This window comes from Phaenicophaeus curvirostris, chromosome 4 (assembly GCF_032191515.1).
Source record: "Phaenicophaeus curvirostris isolate KB17595 chromosome 4, BPBGC_Pcur_1.0, whole genome shotgun sequence".
Taxonomy (NCBI): Eukaryota; Metazoa; Chordata; class Aves; order Cuculiformes; family Cuculidae; genus Phaenicophaeus; species Phaenicophaeus curvirostris.
This window is the reverse complement of record NC_091395.1, coordinates 68394111-68420369: the sequence shown is the minus strand read 5'-3', so window position 1 is coordinate 68420369 and position 26259 is coordinate 68394111. Positions and strand designations below refer to the sequence as shown.

Below are 26259 nucleotides of genomic sequence, written 5' to 3'. Positions count from 1 at the left end.
AGTACCTGGTGTTCAGGTGTGGATGTAGCATTTAGTACTTTGGTTTCAAATCCCAGAATAAAATTCAACAATCTTAAGAGTGTACGAAAACTTGTAGATACTTCCCTGAAAACATCTTTCAGAGGTCTTATTTGTGGCATCATACTTGCCTTATGCAGGTACCAAGAGGCTTATGTTTGGGTGGGCTTGAAGGCATTTAATGAAAACGCAGAGGCCGAACTTTCTCGTTACTATAAATAACAGCAGTTTGGCAAGCACTGGTGTTTTGACAGGCACAGTTTTATGTGACAGCCACTCACTTTGTGAGACCTCTAGCTAAAAGCCATTGACAATGGTTTTTCTGCCTACAGCTTCACTGATGTGTTTAAGTATATGTTAAGAGATTGATAGCATCTCCTGCTTCATCATTTTTTTTCAGTACAAGATTAATTGTATTTTCCTATTGCTAGAATTGTCCATGAGTACCTAAGTAGAAGACCTTTCGAAGCTTACCAAGAAAGTGTGTATTTTTCCCGTTTTTTACAGTGGAAATGGCTGGAAAAGTAAGTTTGTTTATAATGTTTTCATTATAATTTTGCTTTGCTTTGTGGCCAGTTCTGCTTGTTATGCTAGAAATGCTGCAGAACCCTAACAAATGGCACTGCCTGTCTACGAAATTATAATCTGAAAGGCAAGGTGTAAAGAATCATGTAGATGGAACAGCAGGAGAGCTAATATTCCAATGGAAATATCTGTCCAGTAGTTGTTAAATGGTAAATCTGTATTAGGTAAATGCAGATTTATTGTCATATAGGTATATGTTTGGCTGTTGTGTGCAATGGGATAGCAATCTTTCTTTGGAATGACATTATCCATTTAGTTTCAAACTCGGTCTAATTAGTAGTTAATAAGGAGATTAATCTAGTTTTATAACCCACTGAGTGACTGAGTAGCTAAGCAGTTTTTCTGGGTGGTACAGACACAGATCTAGTAATTACAAGACAGCAAGATTTGTATCAGGATCTAGTTTGGGCTTTAAAATCAATACTAAATGAGTGTCCAGACTCTTTAAGAAGGCTGAAATTGGTACAAATCGATTCTAATTCAGCACTGCTGGCTATCATGATCACATGTTCAGACATTAAGGTCCTTGAGCATTAATTTTATGGTAAATTCCAATTATCCAGTGTCTTTAGTTGACTGAAGTAGTAGCAAAAGCCACAAAAAGAACTAGGGAAGCTACTTAAACAGTCCAAATTCTCTACCAAGTGAGCCTCTGTTTGTTGTCCTCAAAACAAAGCTGCACTAACAATGCTTTTTTAAAACAAAACCCCCACCGCGAAATAGCCCTACTCTCATACAAGTTTAGGAGTGTTCTAGCATAGAATGGCTGATGCCTTTAATGCCTCCAGTTATCTGTTCTTCTTCCCCTACATCAGTACAGTAACATTTCGGCTCTTGAATTGCTGTTGCATACCACAAGTTTTTCTTTTTTTAAAAAGGCAAAACAGCAAAGCAAAATCAGAAACCATTTACCTTCTAAATGCTGCATTGTAAGCATGATGTCATTGAAAAGCAACCTCTGTAAAAGCAACTAAGGGAGATAACTGGAGGTGACAAATTGACTGTTGGCAGAACAGATAAGGCTGTGACTGTAAACAGCAAGACGTAACTCATCAGCTTTTCTTCCTGCTATTGTGAATGTCTGGTGACCACACGAGGGAGCCAGTGTTTCTAATCGGAGCACCCCTTTCATCTGATATTCGGCTTGTTATCATACTGTCTTCATGAGGTCAAGGCAACTGTAGTTGAGTAAGATGTCATAGAACAGGAAGGAGAAAATGGAGACAGACCTTGGAGTGGGGAAGGGATTACTAACTCTTGTAATTCCTGTTGCAGTAATTGCTTCTTTCTATTAAACAGGCAACCAGTAACCAAACACACATTTAGGCACTACCGAGTACTAGGCAAAGGTGGATTTGGAGAGGTGAGTACGGAAGTATCTTTGTGAGGCAATTCTTAAGGCACAAAAAAAGAGGTTAATATGGCAGAGAAGCATTCTTTTAACTCTTGACTACATTTGACAAATCACTTGACAAACTGTCCTCAATCCCAGCTATTTACTTTTAATGTGTTAGTGTCAGTATTGTAGGTCATGCACAAAGCTAGAGAAAGCTTCCACTGACAACAGTTGCTTCTGGTTAGAGATTTCATTTGACAATGAGAATGTAGTTTCTACTTAATTATTACATAGAATATCCATATGCTTAATAAGATGATACAGATTTTATTAATTCTGTTTATAATTCATTGAGCTTTTTTTCCCCTACGTGTTTTTAACCAGAGCCCTGTATTGAAGAGGAAGGTGGGTTACTAAATTATCATTGTCTTTTTTCCACTTGATTATGGTGTGGACATTTGTCCTCTGCTCTGCTTGGCTAGACATATCCTATTACCAGTCAGGTGTTTTGCCAACACAAGATCCACAGTTTTACTGTACTATTCAACCCCAGCAAAAATGGGTTTGCTCCTGTACCACCGCTTCTTCTGCTTCTGTTACAGCTTTTGAGACTCTTCAGAATTGTTCCATGGGTAAAAGCTCTGTGTCGATGCTTACAGACCTTAATTTTCTTTTTAATGAAGAGTTTCAAAAAAGGAAAATAAAATTTTATCTTCTTGGGGAAAAAAAAAATCTAAAAAAGCCCTGTGGCATCTCTGATAAACCTTTTTTCTTTTTAAGGTGTGTGCCTGTCAAGTACGAGCAACAGGAAAAATGTATGCTTGTAAAAAGCTAGAAAAAAAGAGAATAAAGAAGAGGAAAGGAGAATCAATGGCTCTAAATGAAAAAAGAATTCTAGAAAAAGTGAATAGTAGGTTTGTAGTAAGTATCGACTTCTGGTCTTATTCTCAGAAGTTTGTCTTGCTTAGTTTGCTTCATTTCAGTCTCTTCCAGGAGCTTGTGGGCATGAGACTTTTTAAAATTGATTTAGAGAATGCATGACGGCTGAGAGAAATAGATATAAAAAGAAGTATTTTTTGTGTGTGATTGTGAGCAGTTTGTGTATGATCATGAGTGGTTCTGTGCAGAGGACTTTTTTTATCAGATATTGAATTAGTTTCAGTCTACCTGCTTTATTTCTCACTTATGACCAAAACATTAGGTTGTGTCTCAGGGTGCTGATGCCACTGAACCTTTATCCTCTGTTTAAAGATGAATAGATTATTCTGTTGTACTCAGACTTGAATAATCACTTAAATTCTGTTTCTACTTTGCCAATCTTTAATACAGAGGTTATTCCATATCCTTTATTCCATACTATTTTTTCCTTCTCTATTTCTCTTCTGTTTCTTCTTCCAATGCATTGCTGTCTATTTTTTTTATTTTGACTTCTTTCTTTGCTGCCATACACCTATTTTCTTATAATTTATGTTGATTTCTAATTTCATTTTTGCAGATCATTTGCAGGCACACTTACAAAGGGTTGACTTCGTGAGAGTCTGCCATTTAATTGCCATTCAAAGTTGCATATCCTGCATTTCTGTGGTTTTTTTATTAGTTCTTATAGCCTTAGGTATTTTCATAGGATTCATTACTCTGTTGCTCGTACATTTCAAGACAAACGTGAAATCTGATTGGTATATTAAACCAGGTTAGTTATATTTCTTTGCTGTTTGCAAAGGTTTAAAGAGGTTTCTTGGATGTGAAACAATTAACATAACTTTTTAATAGAAATTTCACAGAATGGATATCTTAGTCTCAAATCTTCAACCTGATGCTATCACGTAAATTTTAGTCTGTTAGGAGGTCTAATTACTAAACAGTGAAATAAATTAGAATAATCAAAGATACACCAAGTGAACTTCCCCGAAGGAAGGTTTATTTTTTCACTGAAATGTTGTCATTTTTAAATCCATTTACTGATAAATTTTTTATTGTTGTTCAGAGAGAATTTTAGAGTACCTGTATTAGAGGATGGTGGAAATTATTTATAAACAAATATATGTATGAACGTATAAAATATGTATGTGTACATTTTCTGATAAGCTTTGTGTATTTAAAAACCTCCTGTGGAATGCTGCCAGCTAAAAGAAAAACGAAGAACCTGCTGACCAGATATATTCATGTATTTTAAATGATTATAAATAATATTTTGGATAAATATGCTGTTTTTTTTAATCACAATACGCATGGGCTTGAATTGATTGAATCCAGAAATAACCTGAATAAATCCAGAACTTACTAGTTGTAGAGATACCCAAGATGAGTGCAACTTATGGTTTTGAGTAATATCTTTTTCAATATATGTAAATACTATACTTCAATAATTGATCAAAGCTGAATTTGGAATCGCTTTATAGGATTGAGCATAACTTATTTTACTTTTGCCACACTATGCTTTTTTTGATACAACAGAGAAGACCTAGACCTAGGACCTGCAGTAATGCTGGCTTGGAAGTGGGTAGTGGAACATACTTGTGTCACAAGTAAAGCCATTAATGCTGGGTGTGTCAGTTTAAGGCAACCAAATAGGAGCCCTTGCCCTGAGTAGCTGACTTGTATGTTTGTATAATTCCATTATTTAATATTGGATTTATGCTTCTGGAGGAAGAGTATGGGTTTATTATTGAATTATGAATTACCTAAACTCTGAAGAAAAAAGTGGTGTTCTTCCTTGCCTATAAGCACCACATTCCAAATACAGTGAGAAAGAAGACTATTAAGAGCTATCATCAATAAATGTATTGTCGGGATGGAGCTCTGTGGTATCTTAACAGATATGTCACTGACCTTTGCATGGTGATGGTTTTATAGGGTTTATGTAAACATGGAAATTAGTCTAAATTCCTTTGTGTCTTCGGGTACTCTGAGTGATTCTCTACTTGGCTATTTTGTTCTTTTTTGTTTAAAAAAGGATTCATATGTTGCTTTGCATCAGAAAAAACGGCTGTGTATTGTATTGGGGGTTATGAATGAATAATGGTTGCCTTCTCCCTTTGCTCCATTTTTAGGTTAGTTTATCCTATACATATGAGACAAAAGATGCCCTGTGTTTAGTATTAACCATAATGAATGGAGGGGATTTGAAGTTTCATATATATAACATGGGAAATCCTGGTTTTGATGAAGAAAGGGCCATTTTCTATGCTGCAGAACTATGCTGTGGTCTGGAGGATTTGCAGAAGGAGAGAATTGTTTACAGGTGAGTGTCAGCTACAGTCACTCATACCTTGAATTTTCCATGTCTATTCACCATTGAATATATTGTTTGCTCCCAAAACAAATTTACACTTCAACTTCATAGTAAAGGAAGCAAAAAACATTTAGTTGTCGTTTTTGTGGCATGTCCTTCTGAATTACTGATCTTATTTGTCTTCTTACTGTTAATTTAAGTCTAGATACTTGCTATATTCTAAAACATTATAAAGTTGATTTGAGGTTTGTGTGTAAAATGAAAGTCAGTTATGATTTACAAAGCAAACTCACTAGTAATTCAAATAAGTTAGTTTTAGGAACATGGGATTGCATTCCTACCCACTCTAAAGCAGAAGTTCACAGAAGACTGTAGGAAGGCCCTTGCTGCATTGCTTGCTATGACCAAAGGGGTAAAAAGTCAGTTGCAATCAATATTGCCTGTTTTCTTCTGTTCTTATTTCAGGTTCCTCCAATAACACTTTGGTTTTGAGTTTAATGAAATTATCAGAAGTCTTATACATTGTCATAGAGATTGTATGGTCTTGCTGCTCTTTTCTGTCTCTGTACGTACATAATTTGACCCTTGGCATGTATTAATATTCCAGAACAAGTGAAACAAACTTAGTGCTGTACCAAGAATGTTTCTTTGTCTTTCTGGTGTGTAACACCAAATACCACTTGTTCTAAAGTATAATCCTGCATAAATTTGATATAATGAATCGTGGTCTCTTCTGTCCCTGATACAGAAGACTAACATACACGTAGCAGAAAGCAGCAAAACCACAGAGTAAATCAGACTTAAGCTGGTTGTTTTGTGTGGTTCCTCAAAGAATTTGGCCAATCTTGCGACGTTCTGCAGTGTGTTTTGGCATGCATGTAGGAGGGAAGCAAGGATGAATGGTTTGAGCAGCTACAAGTAGGTCATTTCACACTGCCTGAGAGAAATAAAGCTGGTTGTTTAAAATGCAAAACAATAACACATGCCCTCCCCACAAAAAAAAACCCAACCCAGAAACAGTAAAAAACCCACAGCCCTTGTATTTAAGCCCAACTTATTAGCTTTTTGTCTAAAAGAAGACCTTGAAACATATGTCAAATCCAAAGTATTCTCTGTCCATAATTCCAGGTCTTGGAGTGGTTGTGGTTTCTTTTGGATCGGTCTTGGTCTCTGCCTTGTTTTCTGCTACTAAATAGTCAGTTTCCAATTTGTGAGAATTTATATGGCCTTAAATTTATGAGCAAGGAAAAAAGTAATTTCGCAGCCAGCTCTGAGTAAAATTGCCTCGTAATTAAGAGAATGGGAGTTACTTTTAGTCCTGTGTTCATAACAAAATGAAGGACTGAGAGACAGTTAGCTGTACATGCGTTAGTAACTTAATAATATGTATGCTTGGAGGAAAAATAAGGGCTTAAATTTAATGATAATAACTGAAGGTGTTATTTAAACAATTCGGTATAGGACATACTAAGGAAGTTCCTGCCCAGTGTGTAAACAGAGGAAAGGAGACTCTAATTACAACCTGTTGGCTCAACTATGCTTGAATACTGAAACTAGAAAATGTTTTGATAATTTTATGCTCTCTGAAGTTCCAGCCCAGCACCTTTTAATCTTAAATGCCTAACTTTTTGTAAAACAAAGTCTTGTTTCTTCTCTTTTGCTAATGGTAGGTTTTTTTCCTGGTGGTCTTGACTTGTTTTTTCCAATACTTACTTCTTTTTGTATCATGCATTTAGGAGCATAGTTGTAAAATGTATAGTTCTTAAGTCAGGAAGCCAAAACAGGTGGTCATGGAAGTCTTCAGAATGTCACCAATTACAGTGATAAGTTACATGATCAAAATTCTGTATCAGACATCTTTATGGAAATGCATTTATGCAGCAATGCGGTGATTATAAATGATTAGAGAAACACAAAGCTTTGGAAAATCTGTCATAATTATTTGATTCGCACCAAAGAAGTTACACTCCCAACCTCCAGTCTTAGTATTGTTGGCAGGGGGAGAATAAAATGAAGCATGTTTTCATTGATTCAGTGATTGATTTTTCCAAATTATGGTTCTCTAGGGCAAGAAAATACAGAAGGAATGTTTTTCTTACCTTGCTGTCATTTTGAAAGCATTTAACACTGCTAGGACCACTGACATAGGAGCAAGGCATTCTTGTTGCTGTATCTCAAGATCTATTACTGCATTTGTTTTCCAGATTCAAAGGAAGCGGTTTAAAATCTTTTTGGACAAAGAGTTTAAACTGCTAAAGTGGCCTTTAATTCTGTTTCAAACCATTATAAAATATGTTTCTTTGAATGTGTTTTTGTGGCTATCTCTCAGTTCACAGTAAAGTGTGCTGGGGAGGCAGTGGAAGAAGGGAAATTCAGAACTTCTGTGTCAGCGGATAGCAGTAAAATAGTTCATCTCATCAGTTTGTTCAGTTCTAGAATGGTAGTTTTAATGCAAGGCAGTCATGTTAAAATTTACTATGAATTTATTGTATTTGGCATGTGTTGCAGTCAGTAGCAAAATGCCTCATAAAGTGAAAAAACTAGGCCTAACTTACCTCTCTGTTAGCATCCATTTTTATTGCACATTTCATGTCCTTTTATACCAGTTATTACTGAATTTTGGGCAACAGCGTCTGGACCCTGGAGTCTGTTGTGTCATTTTGTTCGTGGGGTTCCCATGAGATTAGAACAGGTGGAGAGCTGGAAGGAGGGCCCGGCACTGCCCTGTGATAGCAGTAGAGCCAGTTTTCTTGTTCAGTGGGATCTTGTGAAACTCTAACTTGCCATATGTTGCTGACATTAGAAAAATAAGCATACAGGCAGGAGTGGAGCTATTCATCCATCTGCTACATAAAAAGTCCGATAATACTTGGAGCAAGATCAGGATCTGCATAAGACAGAGTGATGAACTACTTTCCAAAAGGGTCTTAATTGCTGTTCTCATAGAATCATGGAATGGGTTAGGTGAGAAGGGACCTTAAAGATCATACAGTTCCAAGCTTCCTGCCATAGGCAGAGACACCTCCCACTGTATTGAGTTGCTCAAAGCCTCATCCAACCTGGCCTTGAACACTTCCAGGGATGGGGCATCCATGACTTTTCTGGGCAGCCTGTTCCAGTGCCTCACCACCCTCACAGGAAAAAAATTTCTTCCTAATGTTTGATCTAAGTCTCCCCTCTTTCAGCTTAAAACTATTACCACTCATCCTACCATTGCACTCCTTGATAAAGGGTTATATTCTCCAGCAGGAGTTAGCCCACTCCTCAAGAAAACTGTAGCAAAAATAGGCCAGTGCTTGTTTTGTCCACTTGAAAATAAATTAATAAATCTTACTTAACTCTTTTTAATGTGGGCTTTGAAGTCCTCCAGCCTTTCTCTACATCCTGTGGCAAAATTGCTGCCTGTGTTGCTAGAATTGCATTGTGAGCCAGCATCTGTGTATTCCAACAGAAACTTGAGACTTTTGACTTCTGTCGTGATGGAGGAAGGGAAGAGGGAGAAGGCTGGTACTCCAAAGCTAGCATCTTAGGGCTAGAATTGATACTTGAATACTTCCGAAAGCTGACCTCTTTGCAAACTGTTAGGCCTAGAAACTGGTAGCATCAGAGTGCTGGAATTTTGGCTAGAAACAAGTTTTACTATTGATGGACCAAAACCATGTCAGAACAGTATTAGCTTCTATTAAGCCGCAGGTGTTGCTAGTAGCTATTATGTTTTAGATTAGGCTTTAATCAGCCTTCTTGAAGATGGAACTCTTGAGAACTTATTTACTTGAGCTAAGCTGAGCACATATTGCATGCTTTAAAGTATATGTGTTCATATATAGTTTGACCTGAATTTTCTTTTTTTTTTTGATAATCGTTTGGTTGGGGGGGGGTTGGGTTTTCATGTGGTTTGTTTTTTTTTTTTCTGATATCTCCTGGTTTATCTGGTATTGTAATCATATTGTAACTGTTGTGAGGACTATCAAGGAGAAGTCTAGGTGGTCCTTTCCACGGAGGAAAGTTTCTTGCTGACTTTATACAGTTAATCTCATGAAATAATGAAACTTTAACCTGAATACACATATTTCAGAGCATCCATTTATCAATATTTGGAAAGAAAAGGCAAACAGATTTCTTTGTTAACAACTGTGTGTATATTTTTCTAATTCTCAATGTACTTTATGGAGTCGTTTTTCTTAAAATTGCTTCTTTTACATTATTCAGTCTTTTCTGCTTGTATATGACTAACTGTTCTTGTCAGAACTGTATATAGACTCGTAAATATTTTTTTTAATAATTTCTATTAATAGCTGAATCTTTACCCAAGTACTGAATTTTGCTTGTCTGTTTTTGGCCTTATGGTATTTATGGTAGAATATGTCTAATTGCAGCCCACATAATATAGAATATATATTGTGAAATACATCAAGAAGTATACGTTTTATGTATATGTTCTCAACAGAATCTGCTAGAGGATAAATCCTAGAAGTAACCTCTGAACAGCTCTTTGTTCAGCTTCGATGGTTCTCCAAATTTTCCTTGAAGGAGAGGGAAAATTCGAGTATACCATTGGGTTTCTTCTTTTGTTCTTAAAGTAAGAATGTGTAAGATGCCACCACATTGAATTATTGCCCTTTTGCTATTTCTTGACTCTTGCTAGCAATGCATTAGCCAAAAAAATGTTTCATGAGAAACTGATATTTGCAGCAAGGTAGTAGTCTCTTATGAAGTTGAATATGAAGAATCCTAACTAGATACAAGTTTCAAGTAAGCTTTAGAAGCTGCATGTCCAAATAAAAGGAATGAAGTTTGAATCAATGATATTAAGACTATGCTTAGTCTTGGGAATGTTACTCTTCATTGATATTTTGACACCCTGGGGTTGAATATAGCAAGAGGTCAGCATCAAACTGCAGCAAGCACTGATCTGTTGTTCTGTTGTGGAGTTACATGGCTGATGCTCTCAGGAGAAATGTCTTTCGCTTATGAGCATAGTTTTGGGTGTAAATGGTGGTTCTTCATATTTTGATCTCAGTGTTGTATAGAGAAAGTTTCTCAACTGGGAAGTATTAATTGCTGTTGTTAATAAAAAAGGATTACAGAGTGGGAATAAATAGAGTTTGAGAGTTCTGTGGCTAAACTATTTCTATTATAGGTCCTCAGTTTCACAACCTTTTTTTTATAGAAAGGTGGAAAATGGAAAAATTGCTGTGATCAGAACCAAGAAGTCTGATATTGCCTCAGCTACGCTTGATGATGGCTAATAATTTTGCCTTTGTATAATTCACATTTCTATTCTGTTTAATTTGTAGAGACTTGAAGCCTGAGAATATACTTCTTGATGACTGTGGTAAGTAAATGTTAAAATTAATTTTGAAATAGCGAATTACAAATCTAATACTGTGCCAGGTAACAAAGGGATTTCTTCATAATAAAAGGGACCTAACTGACAAATGTTAAATTTAATTAGTGAAGAAAAAACTGCCCTTGTTTTTCAGAAAGTAGAGGAAAATACTGGATTTTTAGGGGACAACATTAACAATTTTTGAGGGGTCAATTTCCCACCTTCATATAGCTACTTTTCCTTTTTTGTTCCTCCTTCCTCCCATCCCTTCCCTTGATTTAAGGTGGCTGAAACTTTTGTATGGATTTCTTCTCTCTTTTCTTTGACTGTGGAAATGTGATTTCTTAGACGTGGGGCCAGAATTTTACTTAATAAACTATAATTAAGCAATAATGAAGAAAAGAAATCTGAAGCATCTCTGTTTTAACACTTCAACTAGAACTGGTCTGATGGTCACTGATGCGTATGTGGCTGGGAGGAATGAAGGAAGTACAAACCATATAAAGAAATGTTTGTAGTATTTCATTTTTCAAAATCCAAATTAATTTTCTTTAATGACATTGTATGAAATTTATCAGAATAATTTGAATTTACTGTGGACTATGTGCAGCAATTACCATTTTCTAAGCTGTAGAAAAATATTACCAGTTTGTTCCTGTAATTGTTGAGTATTTTAGTTAAGGAAATGCTGGTTTTGAAGTTATTAGTGCAATGGGGTTTTTTTTCAAGTCAGCATGTTCTGACTTATAAATTTCTAAGAAGGTGATGCTTGGGAGAAGTTACTTTCAAATAGCTAAAGCTTTGCTAGACATCAAATGCATTCTTTAATTTTTCTCCCCAGCAGTGTCTTGCAAAAGCTGAAGGCTGCTTTGAGGAAAAATGTGGCCTTGCAGGACTGCAGTGGAATGCTTTCTTTCTGCAAGGGATACTCTGATCTTGTTCCAGAAAGCAGAGGGGACTAATTGGAAAATCACTTCGGGAACTCAGATCCTGTACTTCAAAAATGGGTTCATCAGATGTCAGGGAACAGAACAGCATGTGAATGTATTTAAAATAGCATTTGCTGCTCATGAGCATTTAGGTTTTTTTCCAACTAGTATATAGAGAGGCACTTGACCTTCTCCACTCTCGTCCTACCCCTTGATTATCTATCACGTATAAATAAGACATGAAAATGCTTTCAACTAATACTGATGCTGTAGAGGTTTTTGAATGACAGAGTATATGCACACAAAGGGCACTTGGGCATTGGAGCTGGTGATGCAGCCTCTGCTCTTGGATGCTTTCTAGACAAGAATGTAAAAAGCCTTGAACATTCAGGGCTGGCTGACTGCTTGCTTGGAGGGTTGTACTAGAGACCTTCAGAAGTCCCTTGCAGCCTGAACTATTCTGTGAATCTGTTATGTTCCTGTAAATGACAGTGTCCCTGTCCTTATATCCAGTATTAGAAACAAATGTGGGGTTTTTATATTGTTTCGGTTTTTAACCCTCTGAATCTTTCTACTACAGATGACTACAAAATTTTGTTTTAAAATTGAGTTGAAAATCTACTTATCTTTTCTTCTGTCTAGCCTTTTATATTTTTATAAAGAAAGTATGTGATGTATTTTTTATTGATGACATTAAGCTGAGTGGTGTATTTCTCACACTGGAAGGATGAGATGTCATCCAGAGGGACCTGGAAGGGCTGGAGATTCATAGAATCATAGAATCACTAGGTTGGAAAAGACCCACTGGATCATTGAGTCCAACCGTTCCTATCAATGTGGGCCTGTGCGAACCTTGTGAAGTTCAACAAGGCCAAGTGCAAGGGCCTACAGCTGGGTTGGGGCAATCCCCAATTTCAGTACATGATGGGGGATGATGTGATTGAGAGCTGCTCTGCAGAGAAGGACTTGGGGATGCTGGTCAATGAGAAGCTCAACATGAGCTGGCAATACGCGCTTACAGCCCAGAAGGCCAACCGTGTCCTGGGCTGCATCAAAAGAAGCGTGGCCAGCAGACAAGGGAGGTGATTCTGCCCTTCTATTCCTCTCTTGTGAGACCTCATTAGGAGTATTGTTTCCAGTTCTGGAACCCTCAACGTCAGAAGGACATGGAGCTGTTGGAATGGGTCCGGAGGAGGGCTACAAAGATGATCTGAGGGCTGGAGGCCTTATGAGGAACGACTGAGAGAGCTGGGGTTGTTTAGCCTGGAGAAGAGGAGGCTGAGGGGAGACCTCATTGCTCTCTACAACTACCTGAAAGGAGGTTGTAGAGAGGAGGGTGCTGGCTTCTTCTCCCAAGTGACAGGGGACAGGACAAGAGGGAATGGCCTCAAACTCTGCCAGAGGAGATTTAGGCTGGACATGAGGAAAAAATTTTTCACAGAAAGGGTCATTGGGCACTGGAACAGGCTGCCCAGGGAGGTGGTTGACTCTCCTTCCCTGGAGGTGTTTAAGGCACGGGTGGACGAGGTGCTAAGGGGCATGGTTTAGTGTTTGATAGGAATGGTTGGACTCGATGATCCGGTGGGTCTCTTCCAACTTGGTTATTCTGATTCTATGATTCTATGATTACCTCTGAGGACAGGCTGAGAGAGCTTGGCTTATTCAGCCTGGAGAAGAGATGGCTCTGAGGATATCATATAGCAACCTTCCACTACCTGAAAGGGGCCTACAAGAATGCTGGAGAGGGTCTATTTGTAAAGGCTTATGGTGATAGGACAGGGAGGGAATGGGTATAAACTGGAGAGAGGCAGATTTAGACTTGATAAAAGGAAGAATTTCTTTACTGTGAGAGTGGTGAGGCCCTGGCACAGGTTGCCCAGGGAAGTTGTGGCTGCCCCATCCCTGGAGGTGTTCAAGGCCAGGTTGGATGGGGCCTTGGGCAGCCTGATCTAGTGGGATGTCCCTGCCCATGGCAGGGGGATTGAAACTAGATGATCTTTAGGATTCCTTCCAACCCAAACTATTCTATGATTCTGTGATTTTTAAACTAGAAGCATTAGAATACATTTCTTGCCTTCAATTGTCTTGAATTATTTACTCATGAGTCTGTCCAGCAAAAAAATACATCTGTCCATGGGATGGACTTACTCCCATTGCCTTTCTTAGACTATTTCCCCATCTGAGTAGTGTTGTTCATGACAAAATGTAGTCTTCCCCAAGATTACTTCTACATTAATAGATATTAGTGTAAATGCCATGCATAATAGCAGAAATAGTTAACTTCAGAAGTTCAGCTTATCAAGTGAAACAAAACCTGAAGTTATCTACATTAGGCTGATTTGTGAGAAAGGGAAGTCCTGATACTGAACTAACATGTTACAATAGAAATAATTTGAAGTAGGCTACGGCTTGGACACTACCTTTTGGAGTAGGAGTGGGAAAAGCCCTTCCATTTACTCATGGTTAGCATTACTAGGGTGCTTTTTGTTAGAGGAAAGCCTGTAGTCTCACTACAGGCTACAGATTTCTCATATTGGGAATAAATGGAGCAAGCTCTGATGTTTTGTTAGGAAGTCAGGAAGCTAAGTGTTTGTGGTGGGAATACAGAATGGAAAAATACAAATGCCTTCTGCATTGGTACAGAATTTGAAATGAGCAGTCATCATTTCTGTTTGTCCTAGAGTAGCAGCCTATGCTAAAGCTAGGAATTAGGGTGCTTAACAGCAATTTACTTCATATGATCTTCAGGAAATCAATTTGATCCATGCCTTTCTTCCTTTACTTAAGGGAGGGTTGAATAATGATAAATCGCTCCTTTCTAGTTAACTTAAGTAACCTTAGTGCTGTGAGCATATGAATGCTTTGGTGATTTAGGGTGGCTTTTTTGATGAGATATGCTTCAGAATTTTTTTAATCATTTTAAAAGTGGTGATATTTTATTATTTGCTCACTATGTATCATTTATTTTAACATCAATAGGACATATCAGAATTTCAGATCTTGGATTAGCAGTACAGATTCCAGAAGGAGAAACGGTCCGAGGACGGGTTGGGACTGTTGGTTACATGGGTATGTAAAGTATCCTTTGCTAGCTATGTTTTACCAGAGTATTTGCATCTATGAATATATGAATGACTTGGCCAAAGAACTATAATCATTTTGGATTAGTTACTAGACATTTTGTGGGAAGAAAGGTTATACAGTGGTAGATGTTAGTAGTCAATTATAAGCCATAAACTTGAAAACTTGACTCTGGAAATTCCAGCTTTAGGTAGAACTTTAAGAAAATGCCTGATTTTTTTCTGATGCTCAAAGATATTTAGGGTCACAGGTTAGCAGATGAATTACTGTGACAACAGGTTTCTTTTCATGCTTTGGAAAGAGTTCATTTGTAGTCTGTAAATGATACTGATCTTAAGTGTTAAAGAACATAAGTGCTTTTCTTGGATATAAAGAGCTCTCACTGTAGAAATCAGCATTTCTTCAAAGTACAGAGGAGTTACACAAAGATCTCTGCACAGAGCCAAAAGAATGCCTGAGAGTTTTTCAATATTTAATTAGCTAATTTAGAATTAATTGTCGTGGGGGCTTATTTGTTTTTCTCTTGTAGCTCCAGAAGTGCTCAAAAACGAGAAATATACATTCAGCCCGGATTGGTGGGGTCTTGGGTGCTTGATTTATGAAATGATTGAAGGACAGTCTCCATTCAGGAAACATAAGGAAAGAGTCAAACGGGATGAGATTGACCGGAGAGTAAGGGAAGACCGGGAAACGTATTCAGACAAGTTCTCAGAGGAGGCAAAATCCATCTGCAGGATGGTGAGTGAAGAGACGTAGAGGTCTGAAAATTAAATTTCTAATCCTTTTTAAGAGATGAACTACTTTAACGTCTTCTATTGAAAATTTTCCTCAGCTGGAGTTCTTAAATCTTTCTTTGGTTCAGATGGAAGTTTGTCCATGAATTGTTTGGTTATCAAATTTTGAGAATTCAGAACTTTTTTTTCAAGACAAAGGAAGGCTGTATAAATTAATTTTTCATCACATCAATGAAAAGGTCCAGTACTCCTTGGATCACATGTAATTATAGATGGAGTACAATAGCATGCTCAACTTTGATACTGTACGGGGAGAAATGGCAGAGTAATGTACTAGTTCCCTTGCCTAAAAGAGTCTGTACGAGACAACAGCTTTTTTATTATCTTGCATGTTCTTAAATTTAGTAAGAAGCTCATCTATGCAGAAAGCTTCAAAAGTTTTCTTTACTAGTTTATACAGAATAAGTGCGTTACTTAAGCCCACTGGAAAAGAAGTCTGCATTTCCTGAAAGTGAAGTGTACTGCAAAGTCTGTCCCGTAAAGTCTATTTAGCATGGTGTCAATTAAAATATTTTCATATGGCTTAGGGTATAATCTTCAAAGGGTCTGCTTTCAAGTAGTCTTTTGTCTGCTGAAAATCTTTTTGCTCCCAGAATGTTGTAGTTTGGATTTCGAGTTCATTTTGAAACCATGATACATTTGATCTAATGAAAAGCCAAGTAACAAAATAAACTTATGGAAAGACACATACAGATTTTATTTTTTTTTTTCATTGTGGGATTATATTACTGGATCAGCGTTTTTTCCGTATCTTTGCAGTTACTTGCTAAAAATCCAGAAGAACGACTGGGTTGCACTGAAGGTGGAGCTGCTACTGTAAAGCAACATCCTATCTTCAAGAATATTAACTTCAAGAGGCTGGAAGCTAACATGTTAGAACCTCCGTTCTTGCCAGATGTAAGTAGGTGAGACAGATTTGATTAGTATCTTAAAAAGGCAAGAACTAACATAATTCTATGTCAGCCATCGTATGAAACCTTTGAAGTCAGTTAAATTAGCAGAGAATGCTGTTGATGGCTAATTGTTTTGTGGCTTTTCATCTGAGATAACAAAACAATTTACAATACTGGTATTGCTTTAGGGATCTTTGTAGTTGATTTCTTAGCCCTTAGAAGTCTACTTCACTAGCTCAGATGCTGAAAAAAATGAAAATTAGCTTTCAACTCTGGAGTTAAAAGTAGAGTGACAGAAGGTGAGCAAATTATGATGGCCATTAAGAAATCCAGAGAAGGTGCATGCTGTTCCTGGTTGCGGTGTTTGTTTTCTGTTTCTTGCAGGATGAATAGACTTGTTGAGGTGTCTTCTGACACAAGACTTAAGTTTTTTTGTAGTACAGTGTAATTTGGTGATCAGCAATGTGAAATATAAAATTGGAGACATTTCGCTCCCCCTTTGCTCATCTAGAAAAAAACACACGCACCCCTCCAAAACCCCACCCCCTTAAACCCAAAACCTTAATGAAGCAATCTTGTATTGTACTCCAGCCACGTGCCGTGTATTGCAAAGATGTCCTGGACATAGAGCAGTTCTCAACAGTAAAAGGAGTGAACCTGGATACTACAGATGATGACTTTTATTCCAAGTTTGTTACAGGCTGTGTCTCAATCCCTTGGCAAAATGAGGTATTGTATATTTCATAAAAGATTATTTCCGTTATCTCAACAACACAGAAGATTTAATAAGTAACGATTTTTAGCAAGTTGTTCATGTTTTGGGAAAAACTTTTCTTTCTGAAGCCTGTCAGGAAAGCAGTCTAAAGCAGAAACTTCTTTACATCTCACAAAGAAAGTTAATACTAGTATTAAGATCTGTGGTAAGTTTGCATAAACTGAATATGGTATCTTGTCATAGATACAGCCTACAGAACAATATTGAGCATCAGCGTGGCTGTATTTTCCTTGTTTCTGTATCATGTTATTCAATATTGCTGTTCCTGGGAAGGGGATAGAATGGTATTCAAAGTAGTCCAAAGCAAATAGTGCTGTGCAGGCTGTTTGGATATCATGCCTGTGTGTCAGTAGAGTATGCAAATGATGTAGTAATACAGAACTGCAGACTCACCTTTTCTAAGGTTTCAAAACTGACAGTTCAACATCAGTCGAGTCAGACTTTCTCTTAAAGCTTTTTCACCTGCCTAGGGAATAAGTATTGTAGTATTCTGCGTAGAAAGCTAGAATTTTTCTACCTCTGCATGCAGTTCGTTCAGTAGGTAGGAAATTTATATCCTTCTTATTATTTCAGGAAGAGCACTTAGTAATAATTATCTAAAATTGTAGGTTTTGTATTGGATGCTGCCCCTCTCTTTCGAGATGTTCATAACTTTCTGATATTACTATTGTCTTGAATTCTACTACTGTAGTTTTTTTCCCCAGTATGATTTTTAAAATTTTTTTTTAGCTTGAACACAAAAGATGAGGATTACTGAACAAGTTAGAGGAAAAAAGTACATTTCCTTTTTTTTCCTTTTGCCGTTTTTTGCATTTCATTACAAATGAAAGGTGTGATTTGATGCAGAAAGTCTTCACTAATAAGGAATGAGCCTTAGACTGTTGGTGAAAGGCGGGGGGGAACCAGTGTTGTAACAAAGCACAGGAAATTTTTCTAGGAGTGCAATTTGTCCTCTTTGTAAAATAGTATTCCCCCTAATACTATGCAGGTACTAGTATTCTACATAGAAAAATTGTTTCTCCTACTCAATGTTATGTTTATTAATAAAGTTCAGTCCATGATACAGAGAGATTACATTTGTTACACCAGACTGTTCTGAAATTAGCAGAATAGATGAAAGGAAAACCAATTTCTGTTTCTAAACCCTTCTGCTTATTGCATAATTGGCAGGAGAAATGCCTTACTATATCATGGGAGCATCTGAGTACTTACCTGCATGATGGTGCTCTTGTTCCTATTGTTTAGTTCACTGGATGCACAGGAGGGTTAATGTAGACTTTGTGCCTTCCTTCATGGAGCTCTGCAAAGGGTTTAGTTTGGCTGATAAAGTTGTTGAGTTGTTAGGAGTACCCAGCCAAAGTAAATAGATGAGACATGTTTGAGAGGTTTGTATGGATATTTCATTTATATTTCCTGTACTTCAAAGATGATTGAAACAGGATGCTTTGAAGATATCAATGCATATGAAACTGATGGTACTGTGTCACCAGAGAGAGAGAGGTCTCCTAAACCCAAGAGAGGCTTCTTTCACAGACTTTTTAGTGGAGAGGTAAGGTTATTTCTTTTCTTTTGTAAGAAAAATACAAGTAAAAACTTAACAGCCATTCAATTTTTTACATTATTTTGGGATAGGAAAAACAAGTTGTTCACTGTATACTGGTTTATTATGGCTTTACCCCTTCACTGCATTTCAGAAACTGTAGCAAGCCTTGTAACTCTTAAGAGTTTTAACTCCCTTACCCTTCTGTATTCCTCTAGCTGTTACCTGGGGAACAGGTAGTGTGTGCTGCTACCAGCTGTGCTGAAGATATTAATTTGGGTCTTGCTCCTTATGTGTTTTGCCAATTTTTATAAAAACTTCTGGGGAGATGATCTCAGAGAGAACTGAGGGCCCCCTCTTTAAAATCTTAAATAAAATTGACTGAACTCAGAAGTGTGTTGGAGCAATGCTACTTCTAGGACTTGTTCCTTTACAAAGCTGGGCTCCCAATGAATCATTCTAGTGTGTTAAGCAAAAGAGTGAAAATATCCCTTGAATGAATGTGAAGAAGTGTCACAAAACAAATGTTAAAGTATCTTAAGAAGTTTAATGCCTTTACCAAAACAACAACATATTGTGTGTTTACATAGCTTCTGATAATGCATAGACTTTTCTTACGCACAATTTGTACACTTTAGTAAGCATTTAAACATATATGGATTGAGTACTTCCTGCCTAAAGACACGTGGCGTATTCTGCTTGTTAATAGATTAAAGATTTTCAGTTGAAGACGTACACAATTCTGCTTGCTCAGTATGCCTGCACTTAGAGTGGAATTATCTTGAGAACTATAAGTATATTCCAGGATAGAACACTTCTGCAAAAATTACTTTTGCTTTCAAGCAGAAATGGAATTTTAAAATTGCTAGGAGCATATTAAGTAGCCACAACAGGGCCATGTATTAAAATTGCATGATGAATTTTTTTTTTTTTGTCGTCAGCTGATCATTCATTTCTCTAAAATGGTACAACGCTGATGGAATGTATAATAGTACTGTCATTTTTAGTTCACCTTTTCAAATTCACTTTTCCGTCCACTTACAGTAATGGAATAGAAGGAACGGTTAAGTGTACCGATAATCTCGCAGAGCTGAAGTTTAAAGCTTGTGTCTTGCAGTAGTGTTTTTGAGCTGAATCAGCAGGGTTTATGCTGTCCCAAAATATGGTTCATAGAATTGAGAAAGAGCCCTAAAAAAATTAAGATGGCTTGAGGGCCTTCAGTTGGTTTTGAAATAAGTCTGTAGTTAATTGTCTTATGAAGTTAGAAGAGGAAAGATTTTAAGGTTATATGAAACTTACGTGACCTGATATTTGGGGTTGGGTTGTGGTTTCCTTTGATATTCCCAAAGCATTTAGTTAGTGTGGAGTAAAATGTGCTGGAAAAGGAGCCATTCCTACTGCCCCAGCCTTTCTGTGCCCCATAAAACACACAAATGAACAATAGTGTCAGTTCTGCAGCTGAATTGTCTCATTGTATTCTTTTGCAGGTCTGCTTTAAATCTGATTGCAGTGATGATGAGCAGGAATCCTCCAGACTTTAAATCATTTTACTCTCATCAGAAAGGATGAGCAAACTATTAATGTTTTATATCTCTGTAGCAAAGTGTATTATATATATTTTTTATCTGAGTTCAACGATTTTTGTACATTTGTACTTCATTTGTTTTAAGATGTATATTTTCACTAAAGCTTAATTGTACAAAAAGCAATGAGTGCTATTCGAGTGAGTGTGTTTCTGTATGCATTTGATTTATCTTGATTATTTTTTTTCCAGTGGAATGAATCTAGAAATACTACAAGGATTTTAAAGCACAGAGATAATATCTATGGCATCAATGCAAATTAGCTTTGTATGTTCCTGGTTAAAAGCTTTTTGTTCATCAGGGTCTTCATTAGCAGTTTTCTGAACAGTAAAATTGCTGTACTGATAAATTTCATAATTCTGGTATTAGCCAGCAGCATGGCAATGCCATTAGCTAATGGATCTCGCAAACAACTGCTAAGGAAAAAGGAATTCAGTGCACTGTAGCCAGTTATTATGAATTGCTCCTTACTATCTGGCTCTGTTGAATGTCTTTCTGTATTTCTATATTTACAGAATTCTGAACATTTAGCTTAATCCTGTAACAAACTGTATTAGCCCATTCTTCTCCTTTTATACACATCTTACACATCCTCTCCATACAGTTCATTGGTATGAACCACGCAAGTAGACCTATGCTAAAACTTTGCTATAACTATTTTTTGAGTACTTCTTAGTCTTTAATGAAAGGATTTCTTTTTACCTGTGGGGACACCTTTTAATTGTTTTCTGTAAATGAAATTGTTTACAACTCCATATAAGATGTTATAGTTCTATAATGGGTTAAAGAACAAAGCATGGGCTCTTTTTACTAACCCCTTCTCTGCTTATTATGTTGTCATACACAGTTTTGTAGGGTTGACAGTGACCACTGCCACTGAGGGAAGGACAGGTAGCGTTAAGTATCAAATATAATTATGTAAATAACCTTTCCTTATAACCTTTAAAAACTTAAACATCAAAACCTACGTTTAATGATAGTTTGATGCAGATGTGCAGCTAGTTTTGATGTTTTAGTTACGGTTACCTGATGTTCATTAGGAAAACTGTTTGCAGTTGCTTGAAAGCTTGTCAATCTTCCATTTTTCTGGACTCAAAGTATGCCAGACTTTCTTACTGTTTTGTAAAGCTTCTGTTAAAACTACTAATCCGTGTATGAGAATTTAGGGAACGTATTTCACTAAAAGCCTCTTCTGTTTTCAAAATTTGAGTTAGGGACTCAAATGGAGTGCTCTTAGAGACGTGACTTCTGTTACATATTTTGTTCTGTATTTAGAAGAATTGTCTCCGCTGACCGTGGAATCTCTAGGGCGCCAACCAGACCACACATTTTACACACACAGAACAACTGAATATCCCTCTACCTCAAATAGATTTCTGTTTGTGTTCGGCAGGCTCACTGAAAGAAACTTATGCTGCTTCTGAGAAACTCATGAAATACATTTGATACTTGAGCCTATCACCAGGTTGTAATTCACAGTATTTTGTCCTTAGTGACGAATGTTTAAATGGGTTAGAATTTGAAGATGGTTGGAAAACCAGTGTGTTACAGAATCCTACTGGGGCTGAGCTGGTGTCTTTCTGAAATTATTCCTCTTGGCTACTGAGCCACAGAAATGAGAAACAAGACCCATTTCCTATGGTTTTGGTGCATTTTTCCTGATTTCTAAAACAGCCGAATGACTGCTGTAGAAAGTACAGAAGGGAATATTTGGCAGAGTGAGTGTTTGAATGAATTACTGGAAGGTAGTCTGATGCAATAGCGAAGGGATGGGAGCCTTGACAGAGAGAGAACTATCTGAAGTAAGGGTGTTGGCTGGAACCATTAAGTGTGAGACCATGAGCTGGCATGGTCTGACCTGACTCTGTGTTATGTACCACAATAGCAGAACTCCAGAGAGATAGGAATGGAGAAATAGGGAAGTAACAGAAGTGTTTTAGAAATACTGACCTGGTTGGAGAAGTGATTGTGTCTCTCTGATTAAGGGGTTTAATTTTTTAAGATCTTTAGGTTTGCTGTTCTGAGGCAAAGGTGACTGTATTAAAACTGGATGTATAGGGTGATAGTCTTGTTTTAAATGCCTGCTTACAGCAACTTGAAATTTGGGCAAGAATACCATAGACACTAGCTGAGTAATTTTTATGAAGAAAATACACAAATTGGCTTTATCAAATAAAAAAAAAATTATCAAAGTCTATCATGTATTTCAAATTTTCTCTGCATGTTGGAGGGGAAGGGATTTTAACTTTAACAAAAATAAATAAATAAAATTAACTATTCTGGATTGGAGTGCTGAGTTTTAACGCTTATTCTCCGGTGATCTGTAAAGAAATAAAGCTAGATGAAGAGAAAAGGGAAGTTCCAAAAAAGTGGTTATTTATACATCCACTTCTTTGGACAAGTAATTCCAACCATGAAAAAAAAAGTGGAGGATTTGTTCATTTCTATGAAGCTTTATTTAGTTTAATGTTGCAAGTTTTTTCTGATGTTCTGAATAATACTGTTGAATTTGTTTTGAGTAATTACATGTTTGCAGGGTTAGGACCTAAACTGTGTTGGTTTGGGTTTTTTTTTTGTGGGATGTGTCTCATTTCTCCTTCCCCACCCCCTGGCTGAAAATAGCATTTTTCTGCTCTAAATTTCTCCCTTTTTGGTTAGGAATATAGAATCATTACAGTTGAAAGGACCTTTTAAGATGAAGATCAACCGTCAGCCCAACACCGCTGTGCCTACCAAACCATGTCCCAAAGTGCCACATCTACTTGCTTTTTGAACACCTCCAGGCTAGTGACTCCACCCCTTCCCTGGGCAGCCTGGTCTAATGCTTCACCACTCTTTAAGTAAAGAAATTTTTCCTAATATCCAATCTAAACCTCCCCTGATGTAACTTGAAGCCATTTCCTCTCAACCTAACACTTCTTACTTGGGATAAGAGACCAGCACCCACCTTGCTTACAACCTCTTTTCAGGCAATTGTAGAGAGCAATAAGGTCTTCCTTCAGCCTCATCTGCTCCAGACTCATCTCCTAGTTCCCTCAGCCACTCCTCCTAAGACTTGTGCTGCTAAGTTGGAAGGACCAGCATAACTCTCCTTGTATGATACATGGAGATTCAGATATTACACTGTTTAATCTGAGGTGACTAATATCAGTTAAATGTCTTAACTGGAATATTGGTAGCTTGGAGATGCATTTTGAAATCAGAGAAAAGGTAGGGAGAGGGGAGAGCACCTGAAAGCGAAATCATGGTGCGATTAACTTAGTGTGAACCTTGGTTTTGATTTGTGTAGGATACAGCCGAGACAAAGAAGGGGGAAGGCAGCAGGTTGTCTATACTCATTATGTGGCCTTTTATTTCCCTGAAGTTTTTTTTTATTTTAAACAAAAAAAGCCAAAGTAAATTCTTGCTATTCAGTCTGACTTCATTATACTTCCATGAGTTCAGGTTCTAGATCCATTTGTTAAAAGGCTTTAATAGCAGTGAGATGATCAAAGAACCCAACTGCATTGTTCTACTGGTGCAAAATATGGAAAGATCTCGGGAATTGTGTGGAGTTACTTGCATGAATCAACCCTCCTTTTCTGTGGCTTCTGTTTCCAAGAATTTGTGTATCAAAGCCTTAATGTCTGCTTATGCATACCTCATTAAACTATGTATTTAGCTCAAAATTCAGGAAAAAAAAATTCAGTATTGCATAGGCTTTCTTAATGTTTTTGAATGTTGTGACCAACAGAATAGAACCTTCATGCCTCAGGGTTGTTCCCTTTCCATAAAAAAGAATTGTCAGCTTTCTTTTTTTCCCCAGAGATACAATGTTTATTATCAAGATGGTGTTATGTTTCTGAGTTATAAGAATCACAGAACAGTCTTGGTTGAAAGAATAATTACTGTGAAATAATAAATAGGAAAAAAACTGTGGTATTTCTGCGACAGAGAGTGCTATTGACAAATTTTAGCCTTTAATAGAAGTTTCTTTTTTCCCCCAAGTCATTCTTAAAACAGTAGATCTGAAAGTGTTTGATTATGAAAGACAATTACTTCCATCTCAGAATAAAATTGTCTGAGAAATAACTTACAGAAGCTATTAAAACAACTAAAAAGACATTTTTAGAGTGCACTTCCATTTTTTTGAAAAATAGGATGTAAGAAATTTCTCATTGCCATTTGTACAGAGTAGCTGTTTACAAGTTACTGAAATTAAGTCAACAGAAGTAATATTATTTTGCTTTGGTTTACAGTTTAGTATTATACTCATGTAACATTGGAATTGTCCCCTTCATCTAAGTCCTACATGGATATATTTAGCATATTTTCTCATTCCCCTTAACATTGTATAGATTTTCAGAAAATATTTCTCTTTAGTAAGTACTTAAAAGGCTGAGATAAAGTAAAAAGAAAAAAAAAACCCAAACCCCAAGAAAGAACAAGAGAAAGCATCTTTAAACTAACTTGCTATTTACTTTGATTTTAACTACCTGCCTGGGTCATTTTGGTGGTGATGATGCCTCTTCTGCTGAATGTACAGTTCTTTTTTTATTTCATAATTGTTCTTAGGATGTAACTTAAGTTTTGCTCATGAGATGTACATAACTTTTTCTCATGTTCCACGTGTCCAAAACACCAGAACTCCTTCCCCGTACTGCTAAATGTGATGTGTTAATTCTGCTATCTCCAAACCACTGAACTGTTCTTGTACGAGCTGTTTTGCTGGATGTTCTAGCATTGTTATTCCTGAAATAAAGTACTGCCGTGTATCTCAACCACACGCATAACTGTCTAATGGGATTTATTTACCATGTCTATCATGGTAGCTGGGCTAGATAAAAGGAAAAAGTGTAATTTTAAAAAAATCTGCAATTTGTTGACTCAGCATATGTGTATTACATACTGTGTAAGTTCTTTACTGTCAGATCCAGGGAAAAGTGCACTAGCTCTGTTCTGTCTGCTCAGTTGATACCTTATCTCATGGTCTGGATCTTGATTTTTACATAAATTTTTGTGTGAAAAGGCAGAATTATCAGGACGGGCAGTTTCTCATTAACACGTTTACTGTGATAACGCTTTCAATATGAATGCAAGATTGGTCATGAGGAGCTATGACTCTGCTTGTCATCACATGCACATCAAATTTTGTAGTCTCAACAAAGGAAACTAACCACTTCACTCTTTTTGGGAGCATTTATACCTTGATATTAGTTTTTTAGATATTAGTATTTGTGGTTTTTAATATAAAATGTTTTTCAACAGTAGGCTGTTTGTATTTTCAACACTTTGCCCTGCTTATGGAAAGGATTTCACTCTGTTTTTCTGACCTGAGTTGAAGGGGTAAGCACTCGATTACGATAAAAAACAGCTTTAAATCAAGTTACTTCAACAATGATATAAGTGTGCTGTAGCATATTGTAGATTGGCGGTGCCTGTATTGAACTATGTGGGCCAGCAGTCTCATGCAGGCTGTTGGATTATTGTTTGTGGAAATATGGAAGTGCTGGCCTAAGTATGATATTGGGACAGAGTGAAACCTATTCTTGAATGTGCTTGTCCAACCTGTTCTTCAAAACTTTGAATCAAGAGGTAACCTATGCCTTGGTAGCCTGTGTTAAGAGACCTTTCCACATTCACGATGTCTGTTTTATAGACAAGGTAAAAGCATGTTCCTTCTTTTTTCTTCTCTCCTAGTCACTGAGATAAATTTATTGTCATCTGCTAAATTACGTACAACCTTTTAAGTGTTCACTGTTACTCCATTGAGATGGTGTCTTTATTTTTCTTTGTGGTGATGATGGCTTTACAAAAGCACCTGTTCTCTAACCCTGCTTGATGGCTTTACAAAAGCACCTGTTCTCTAACCCTGCTTGCTGTTTCTTCCCCCTTGCCAATTTTACATCACTTTCTTTTTGGCAGTACAGCTGTGTGTGGGGCTGCTGTTTGCACAGGATCAGTGGTGTGATACGTGCAAAACTGTGGGTCAGTAAATTTGAATTGGGAGAACCTAATGATAAGGTAACATGCCAGAGGAAGATCTGATACCCCCGAGTCCTCTTCCAGTTACATCAGCTCACGGTTAATGACCCAAAGTGCTTCACTGCCAGTGTAGTTCAGAAAGACCAGGAGAACAAAGAGGGAGTGTGCTTGTGGGCAGGCATCGCCCTGGCACGCCTGCC

At 37.1% G+C, this 26259-nt stretch overlaps 1 protein-coding gene across 2 annotated transcripts in view; it reads left to right on the top strand.

Moving 5' to 3' along the window:
* The window catches only part of GRK4 (G protein-coupled receptor kinase 4), a 43313-nt gene extending 18458 nt beyond the window's left edge, over positions 1 to 24855 (top strand). The window contains exons 6-16 of one of the 2 annotated variants that reach the window (XM_069856424.1): positions 450 to 542; positions 1903 to 1966; positions 2720 to 2860; positions 4990 to 5180; positions 10469 to 10506; positions 14409 to 14498; positions 15040 to 15248; positions 16064 to 16201; positions 16789 to 16926; positions 18399 to 18521; positions 20000 to 24855. In XM_069856424.1, the coding sequence (XP_069712525.1) occupies positions 450 to 542; positions 1903 to 1966; positions 2720 to 2860; positions 4990 to 5180; positions 10469 to 10506; positions 14409 to 14498; positions 15040 to 15248; positions 16064 to 16201; positions 16789 to 16926; positions 18399 to 18521; positions 20000 to 20053 (1279 nt within the window). In that variant the 3' untranslated portion in view covers positions 20054 to 24855. Of the gene's footprint in view, positions 1 to 449; positions 543 to 1902; positions 1967 to 2719; positions 2861 to 4989; positions 5181 to 10468; positions 10507 to 14408; positions 14499 to 15039; positions 15249 to 16063; positions 16210 to 16788; positions 16927 to 18398; positions 18522 to 19999 lie in introns of those variants that run through there. The other variant, XR_011337385.1, reaches the window with a different exon arrangement.
* The last annotated feature ends 1404 nt before the right edge of the window (positions 24856 to 26259 follow it).